The 8,566-nt window shown below is 49.6% G+C and overlaps 3 protein-coding genes across 3 annotated transcripts in view; 2 read left to right on the top strand and 1 right to left on the bottom strand.

Moving 5' to 3' along the window:
- The window catches only part of DCLRE1B (DNA cross-link repair 1B), a 2,679-nt gene extending 2,506 nt beyond the window's left edge, over window positions 1-173 (bottom strand). The window contains exon 1 of the mRNA XM_009888474.1: window positions 159-173. Within this exon, the coding sequence (XP_009886776.1) occupies window positions 159-173 (15 nt within the window). The remainder of the gene's footprint in view (window positions 1-158) is intronic.
- A 256-nt stretch (window positions 174-429) lies between these two features.
- AP4B1 (adaptor-related protein complex 4, beta 1 subunit) lies at window positions 430-5,243 on the top strand. The gene is made up of 7 exons (XM_009888449.1): window positions 430-572; window positions 1,221-1,717; window positions 2,386-2,469; window positions 3,461-3,564; window positions 3,764-3,971; window positions 4,272-4,556; window positions 4,816-5,243. The coding sequence occupies exons 2-7, from the start codon at window positions 1,222-1,224 to the stop codon at window positions 5,241-5,243; spliced, it is 1,605 nt and encodes a 534-aa protein (XP_009886751.1). The 5' UTR covers window positions 430-572; window position 1,221.
- Window positions 5,244-7,416: 2,173 nt separating this feature from the next.
- Window positions 7,417-8,566, top strand: part of BCL2L15 (BCL2-like 15) — a 4,033-nt gene continuing 2,883 nt past the window's right edge. Inside the window, exon 1 of the mRNA XM_009888448.1 lies at window positions 7,417-7,522. Coding sequence (XP_009886750.1) covers window positions 7,417-7,522 — 106 coding nt within the window. The remainder of the gene's footprint in view (window positions 7,523-8,566) is intronic.

The raw sequence follows: 8,566 nt of genomic DNA, 5'->3' as shown, positions 1-8,566 counted from the left end.
GGGGGGACGGTGTCCCCCGGGAGCTGGGCACACCCATCCGCTGGAAGCACGTCCAGGCCGGCGGTTTGTCCTGCTCGCCGTGCCGCCGCTGGGCTGCGGGACAGGAGGAGAGAAGAAGAGGAAGGTAACGGGGCTGTCGCGGCACGTGGGGCCGTTACTGCGACGCCAGGCATGCCAGGGCCCGCGCCAGCCTGCCCCTCTCCTACCTGCCCTCCCCGGGCCTCCCGCGGCACCCGGCCGTTTCTGCAGCCTCAGCTTGGCTGGCGCCGTTCCCGTGCCACAGAGGAGCTGTTCCGAGGGCCGGCGTTACTGTAGAGCTGGAGCGTTTGTTGACTGCTTCTCCCAGCCCAAGCCATATCTCGTTTGTGATAAATGTTATAGCGTATCAACAGAATTTGACGCTGAGACCCCTGCTTCTTTGCAGATGGTGCACTGGTGAACGAGCTGTACAGTTTGCTTCGTGATCACGATCCTATTGTAGTCGTGAATTGTCTGAGGGCCTTAGAAGAGATCTTGAAGAAAGAGGGAGGAGTGGTGATTAACAAACCCATTGCCCACCATCTCCTCAACAGGTTTGTTTTCTTGGAAGCTTCGTTCTTGTCCTTGGCATTTTGCATGGTAATAAAGCAGGTATTTCTGGGCTCTGGTCAGAACCTGAAGGGAAGAGTTGGGCACTGAAAACGTAAGTGCCCATCCCAAGAGAAGCCAAATTACTTCTGTGTTAAGATCTCTAGAGAAATCTGGGATGCCCTGCTTTTCCAGGGAGTCTTTGCTTCAGCTGATGATTTGTTTTGGAATTGTACGTTAATGTGATTGGGTTTGGGGTGTTTTTTTTGGTGACAGTATATACGAGATATTTGCAGGACAGGTATGTTCTAGTATGTCTCTCCTAATCTGTTGAGAGATATATATCTTATTCATTGCTTGAAGAAATTAACTTTTTTGCAGATAATTCTACATGATCTGGCAAAAGAGCCGTATTGCTCTGCCCTGGGTTCTTGTCAATGTTGCAGAAGTGCATGTGCCTGATACTGGGTTAAGACTATGTGCATAAACTGGTTAATTCCTTTGAGAAAAAATTGTGGAATCTACTTTTGAAGCACAGCGTTTGGTTTGGAAAAGAGAACATAAGAAACTCAGAGGCTAAGGCCTCTGCTCTGCGCACCGCAGATCTCCGTGTGCTTCTTGACTCCTGCAAACCGTGTTTATTCTCTTGGCAGGATGGTGGATCTGGATCAGTGGGGGCAAAGTGAGGTGCTTACCTTCCTTCTGCGTTACAGACCCCGCAGTGAGGAGGAACTCTTCGACATACTCAATTTACTGGATGGCTATCTCAAAAGCAGCAGCCCCAGCGTTGTGATGGCAGCCACCAAGCTTTTCCTAGTGCTGGCCAGGGAGTACCCACATGTGCAGGCAGATGTTTTGGTGAGAGTGAAGGGGCCGCTGCTGTCTGCCTGCACCTCTGAGAGCAGGGAGCTCTGCTTCACTGCGCTGTGCCACGTGCGTCAGATCCTCGGTAGCCTTCCTGGCCATTTTAGCAGCCACTACAAAAAGTTCTTCTGTTCGTATTCAGAGCCCCACTACATCAAATGCCAGAAGATGGAGGTGTTGTGCGAGCTGGTGAATGATGAAAACGTACAGCAAGTGCTGGAGGAGCTGAAGGGCTATTGCACGGATGTATCGGCAGAGCTTGCCCAAGGGGCAATCTTCGCCATAGGTGAGAGCCGCGTCTTGCCTCGGGAGCAGCAGCAGCCCTAGACCTTGAGGCTGGGCCTTTCTCTGCCGACGGGTGTCTGGGCAAATGCCAAATAACCGATGTGTGCTGAGGCAGCACAGCCCTCTGTAGACCGGCCTCCCCAGGAACTCCACCGGGTAAATTGGTGAGTCAGCACCATCCCGAGCAGGGATAGCGAATTCCTGCTCCCCTGGCCAAACCCCCGTTTATATACTGAGCATGAGCCTGTGGTACGGAATATTGCATTGGCCATTCCATCGTTCTGTCTGTGCTCCTCAGCTTCTATGGGAGGCTGAAAAAAGTAGTTGAAATTATAAATGTCATCCAGTAACAACTAAAACAATGTGCATTATTGACCTTGTACCACATGTGAAACATAGCAGCCACTAGAAAGAAAATTAACCCTATCCCAGCTGAAACCAGGACAATGTGTAAGAAAAGTTCAGACTACTTCTGAGGGATGGCTTCAGAAAGAGGAACCCATCCCTCGTGTGGAGAACAAGCTCGTTCGGCTCACTTTCAGAAATCGTAGTCAAAAAGGAAAAGGGAAAGACTTTCTTTAAAGTGAGTTTGTGATGAATAGTTGGGCTCATGATTCCTATTTCACCCTGGTAAAAGGTTGACTTTTATGTCCTTTGGTGTCTCTGCAGGCAATATTGCTCGGACATACACAGAACAGTGTGTGGGGATCCTGACAGAGCTCCTGGGGCTTCAGCAGGCGCCGATCACTTCAGGTGATCACTGCAGGTTGTTTGCCTGGCTTATGCTTCCAGAAAGCGGCTTGCTGGGGCTTGTGATGCCAAACGCGAGGCCCTGGAAGGCACTTGGTTTTTTATTTAATTGGCATCTGCAGGTGGAAGTCTTCCTGGTGGAGGGGGGGACACACACATAGTGTGACCCGACATTGTAGTTTTTCCTTCCTTAGGAACTACTGTTTGTAGTGAAGGGGGAGACGGTCATAGCTGCATTCATGATCCGGTGTGGCGGCTCCTTCCTGGCTGCCACCTGCTGACTTAGGGAGTGAGGGACTCGGCAGAGACATTTCAGTGACTGTTTATGAGGGCCAGGATGATTAACAGATCTGATTTTGAGTTCTTTCTAACTGGGACTCTTAGTCTGTGTCTTTTAAATCTTTATGATTTCTGTTCCTCGTATAATAGTCTGATTCGGTTGTACCCAGGCTTCTCTCCTTCTGCTGCCCTCGGATAAACTTTGTATCATTGCTGTTTCTGCCCTCTCTTTTAAATGGTCGTGCTTTCAGTTTTGCAAATCACAAGCTTGCACTCAGCTGCTGAATTCTTAGGAGCTGCTGGTGTTTCTGTAAGTAGGCAGCAGAGCCTTTAAAATTTTGACCTAAAGTTCATGAGACTCATTTTGAATTGGTGTTAGTTTTAAGTTGTCATTCTAACCGCATGCGTCTGAAGCACCATGAGTCAGTGTCTTTTTAAAGGCTGGGGAATATCCAGAAGAGAGATTACTTTCCAGCAGCCAGAGGAACAGCCTGGAGTTTCGGTGCTTTATTTTAGACTTGGTGCAACTTTGCTCTGACAAACACAATGTCATGGGACTTTGAAGAAGGGTGTCTCAAGTCATGGTCACAAGCATGGCACTGACCTCCCTAGCTAAGATTTGCAAAGTCTCAAGTGGGGTTTTTTTGAACAAGCTTTTTTTCCCGCTAGTGGTTTTTAACTCTTGGGGAATGCTGAGCATTTTGTTTCATTGCAGCGGTAGTTCAGGCTTTTCGGGACCTGGTTTGGCTGTGTCCCCAGTGCACGGACGCAGTGTGTCGGGCACTGCCTAGCTGTGAGGACGCCATCCAGGACAGTGAGGTAAGGTGGCTTTGCGCTGTGGGCTGGCAGCTGTTGAGGATGGGTGGACAATGACTGTTTTGGCTTTCCTTTGGGTTGTGATTGGCAGGATAAAGATCAGAAATCTTCAACAGACTTGTTCTCTCATGTCTGTTTATTTCACATCAGCACTCTTTCTGGTAAGCAGTGGCTATTTGCTAGTTTTCTGTGGTTCCTTCAGGGCAAGCAAGCGCTGATCTGGCTCCTGGGTGCACACGGTGAGAAAGTTCCGAATGCCCCCTATGTTTTAGAGGAGTTTGTGGAGAACGTGAAATCAGAGATTTTCCCAGCAGTGAAGATGGAACTTCTGACAGCATTGGTGCGACTCTTCCTGTCTCGTCCTGCCGAGTGTCAGGACACGCTAGGGAGGCTGCTCTATTACTGCATAGGTGCGTTCCCTTCATTGTGTTTTCCTGAAGCTGCAGTACTGGCTTTTGGGGACCTGGTTTGGCTGTGTCCCCAGTGCATGGATGCCATGTGTCAGCGTCCTAGCTGGGGGGGGCGTCCAGGATGGCACAGTAAGGTGGCTTTGTGCCTTAGGCTGCTACTTGGCCCCCAGCTGTCTGGTTGGTGAGTGTAACAGGTTTACACTGTATCGCTGGAAATCTGGTTTTAGTAATTAACGGTTAGTATTTCAGGGAAATCCGGATGATAGAATTCTCCATAAATCATGTCCCTCTAATTCCCAGAGGAGGAGATGGATATGGCAGTACGAGACCGTGGATTGTTCTACTATCGCCTTTTGCAGTCTGGGGTGGAAGAAGTGAAACGGGTCCTGTGTAGCCCCAAGTCTGACCCCTCTCTTGGGCTCCTGGAAGACCAAACTGAGCGACCTGTGAATACATGGGCTTCAGAGTTTAATACTCTTGCACCGGTTTATGGCAGAGAATGCTGGGCACTTGTCACTGCTCACCAGCCAGCAGAACCCTCTTATGCTTGTTCTCCTTGTACTGACTCCAGGAACAGAGACACAGGTAACCTGCCTCGCCTTCACCTGGGATCCGTTTTCCCCTTGTTTGTAGGTGTTCTCACATGGGTGTCTTTGGAAGAAGATCACAGTGCTTTGAGAATGCTGTCCTAGTGTTCTCGCTATCTTGTGCAATGCATGGCTGATACCGCTGAAGGCACTGTGATTCCAGCCCTCTTCATCTGAGAGCTCCATAAGACGTTCTTTGTGAAATTGGGAGCTGCACCTTGTATGCTGCATCTCACATGTTTGCGGTTTCATTTCAGAGTCACTGATTCCAGAAGGGAATAAAGAAGTCCTCAAGGTTCATCCTGATACAGGCAGCCTGACCTTAATTCCTGATGTTTACCTGACTGCAGAACAGTTTGAGAAGATCTGGCTGAGCTTGGACGTGAGCTGCCGCCTCTCTCTGCCCTGGTGTGGGACTGTTCACCCGGATACCGTACAGACGGCTCTTCACGTTGTCCACATCCAGACTATTGCTATGAGCAAAGCTGGCATCCAGCCGTGGAAAGCTTATCTCAGTGCCCAGGATGACACAGGCTGCCTCTTCCTAACAGAGCTCTTGCGTGAGGCGGCAGATTCAGAGATGCAGGTTTCGGTGAAGCAGAGTGAGGCAAAGCCGGAGGCGCTGAAAGCCTTTATTTCAGCATTGAGGACAGTCGTGGGGGCAGTTGCTGGACTGGGGTCCTGATTGGAACTGCTCCCAGTAGGACGCTTGCTCAGGCCACAGGAAAAGTTTCTTTCTCTGGCTTCATTTGCCATACTTGCTAATGATTTTGTACTTTTAAACTGCAGGAGTGTTAGCAGCCCTTTCCTGGAGCAGAGCTGGGCTGAGCAAGCACATGTGGTGGGGGCTGGTGCCTGGGGCAGGGTGGAGGGTCTGTTCCCCCTCTGGGCTGGGAAGGGACAAGGGAATGTGTTCGTGAGCGTGAGCCCGCTGCTTCTGGCGTGAGTCACAGAAGTGGTGGCATCTATGGTGATCGTCACGAGACACTAATGTCACTGGAACCAGAAATGGGCAAAATTTAGGGATGTGTTTTGGGGAGTTTTTTGGTGAGAATTGTAAATAACTCAAAAACCAGTTCAGAGACTCCAGGACTCTGCTCTTTATCTCGCACTAAGAGGGACAGTGCAGTAAGGAGAGAAGTATTTAGTTCTTGGCTCCCTTTACACGTGATTTAGTTTTCTGTCTGATGGATGGATTTCGGTAATAGCTTCACTTACGGGTGAGCGGAGCTCTGCTGTGTCAGAGACGGGTGGACAGGGCACGTTGTGCTCGCTGGAACCGACATGTTTCTTTTTCAAGAGAAAGAAGTGTATGTTCTAGTTGAAATGTATTACTGCAATCGTGACTCGCCCTCTCTAAAATTCCCCCCTCGGGGCTACTGTAAGAAGACGCAGAAGTGTGCAGGTTGTGTATGATGTGTGTGTGTGAGTTGATGTGGTGTGAGTTCTGTAGCCTGCATCACTTTGGCCGTGGCAGTGAGCCGTCCGTCCTTGGTACTCACACCAGTAATGGAAGAATTGCTGTTTAGATAATTAACCTGTATGGAATTTTAAAATTTTGCTCATACTGCTTTTTACCATTTGTTACTTTGTAACTAGAATGGGTATTGAAAGGTTTATTTTCTGTGTCATACTTATTTCTGCGCAGTACTGTCATCCTGCCATCGCAGTACAGTACCCGGCACGGCGCACTGCTATGCGACTACATTTTTGCAGTTTTTAAAGTTATACTCTGTCCCACCTCGGGACTTGTTTTTTGAAGGGCATCTCGACAGCACCGCATCTGCGCTATGGAAAGTTATGGAGTGTCGGACTTTGCACTGTGTTGCGAAAAGTGTTCTTGTCACAGCCATGTTTTACAGAGCCCCGAGGAAGGCTCCCGGCAAAGGTTGAGGTACATAAGCTCCTGTAACGGGGCTTTATGGTACTCTGTGAGGAGTGGCTTCGTTAACCCTCTCTGTCAGATTTCTTGTAATTTTTCATTTCCTTTAATGGTCATATTGTACCTTTAAATTGCAATATGCCTTCCAGGCACTTCACCAAAACACTGCTGTTACTGTTAAACAGCAGGTTTTAGATTTTATTTCTGATTTTCCTAATAAAAATGTGCATCATTCCTGGCTGTTTTCTGGAGTACTTGTTTGGTCAACGGAAGTCTGCGGGATGGAGTCATCCGATCACTACGGTGGATCCGGAGAGAACTGCATTCCAGCTCCTGACTGTGTCAGACAGGGCTTTTTCTCTCTCGACTTCCTTGAAGCAAGGCTTTAAGGAGCAATTGTGCAACAATTTATTTCAGTCTCGTGTGCCAAATTACTGTAACAGGTGAGCTACCTCCGGGTGAATTCAAAGGTAGATAAGAAGTCGGCCATAGCAGGGCTCCCATTAACAGTTTCCTGTGTCTTTATGCATGTCATATTCCTTTCCTTATGGAGAGCTGCATTGGAGCACTGGCATGCAGTTTTCAGAAAAAAAATAGTTGATAGCTCGTTGGCAAACCATCATTTCCTCAGCTGTGGCTGGACTGAGTCTAGTCTGTCTGGGACAGGACTTGGAGATTCCAAGCCTTTACGTTTCCTGATGAATGAGCAGGCCAGCAGTTCGTGATAACTTGTAAATGTTTCACTTGATCTTAACAGAAGGGGCTCATTTCAAAGCTAAACCACTCCCATAGCTTGCATGACGACAGTTAAGAGAGCAAATATTGGCATGTTGTGCTGTCCTGGGGAGGAGTCGGGGGTTATGCTCTTCCTAGAAGGAAGAACCTGTGCAGTGCTGGGGAAAGGAAGCCAAAATCCGCCATCAAAGCTCACCTGTGGAGGAGAGCGGCGGCGGCACGCAGGGGAAGACGCACTGCAATGGGAAACTTCGAGGTGCAGACGCAGTGCGTTGTGGAAGCTTTATTCCTGGACCTCCGCAGTGAAGATGAGAGCGACTGCCGGAGCCTGGAGACAGATTCAGGAGGTCAGGCCTGCGGGGGGAGGAAAAAATGGTTTGTTTGCTGCAGGTGCCAGAGGAGCGCTTCGACTGAACGCTTAAAGGAAGGAGGGTGTAGCTTGGGGTGGCTGGGTTTCCTAAAATGCAACCTTGTGATGACTTCCAAGTTACCTCTGATTCGGGGGAAAAGTTAGAGCAAGGTGAAGTCTGACTGTCGGGCACCCACAGCCGCGGTCTGCCGTGGCGGGGACAGGCAATGGGGGCTGCGAGGGACGGGCACCCGCGCTCCCGCCCGGGGGCTGCTGTGCCTCCCACGGGTCCGCAGGTCCTGAGCGACTGGCTCTGAACCAACCTGGTGGGACAAGTTTTAACTGTCATCAACAAGAAAGCTTATACTGCTGGTTTGCTTTAACGCGTAAGACAGAATGTGGTCTTTGCTTCCCAAACCCCCAATGCCATCTGGGCTACTTTGGTGTGCTGGGCAATGCTGCAAGAAACCCAGAATTTTGCCTGTCCTTGTGTTGCTTTTCCCATTATTTCCTTGGTAACAAACCAGTTAAAATGTCCTAAGAGACACCGGGGGAGGGTTGCTGACACCGGGTAGCAAACAAAGTCAATTTCTCAAAAGCTTCACGGAAGTTTGTCATTTTGCCTGAAAGAAAAGTCCCTGTTCAAGTATTGCTCATTTCCCTCTCCCAGATTAGACGCTTGTGCCTCTGCCTCTGCTGCGCTGAGCGCTGGGGAACTGCCCCAGAGCCCCGGGAGACGCAGGCTGCTGCCCAGGGCTGCAGGCACTGAGTGCCGGCACCTGGACGGGGGGACCTGGGCTGATTTTGGGGCTGGGTGAAGGAGAGTGGTTGGATCAGGAAGCAAAGCCTCCAGATAAACTTGCCCACTGCTCTGTGTCGAAATATCCTGCTTTCAGTTCCTTATGGCTTTGTCAAACGTGGAAATGGTTTTGCTGAAACTTTTGGTGTCAGGCAGCTCGTTCTGGCTGAACCTTGTTCTGGTAATATTCAGAGAAAAAAACCCTCTGCTGTTGTTTTTTCCCCTCAGGATGCTTTAAGGGAA

This window comes from Charadrius vociferus, unplaced genomic scaffold (assembly GCF_000708025.1).
Source record: "Charadrius vociferus isolate BGI_N301 unplaced genomic scaffold, ASM70802v2 scaffold1077, whole genome shotgun sequence".
Classification (NCBI taxonomy): Eukaryota; Metazoa; Chordata; class Aves; order Charadriiformes; family Charadriidae; genus Charadrius; species Charadrius vociferus.
The sequence above is the reverse complement of the archived record's forward strand: the minus strand, read 5'-3'. Positions and strand labels throughout refer to the sequence as shown.

Excerpts from the sequence above, each read along its gene's own strand:
- AP4B1 (XM_009888449.1), top strand. The coding sequence starts at position 1,222 with ATGGTGGATCTGGATCAGTGGGGGCAAAGTGAGGTGCTTACCTTCCTT. Across the intron at positions 3,565-3,763 it reads ACGCCATCCAGGACAGTGAG|GGCAAGCAAGCGCTGATCTG; the intron begins GTAAGGTGGCTT and ends TGGTTCCTTCAG. Across the intron at positions 4,557-4,815 it reads CTCCAGGAACAGAGACACAG|AGTCACTGATTCCAGAAGGG; the intron begins GTAACCTGCCTC and ends GTTTCATTTCAG.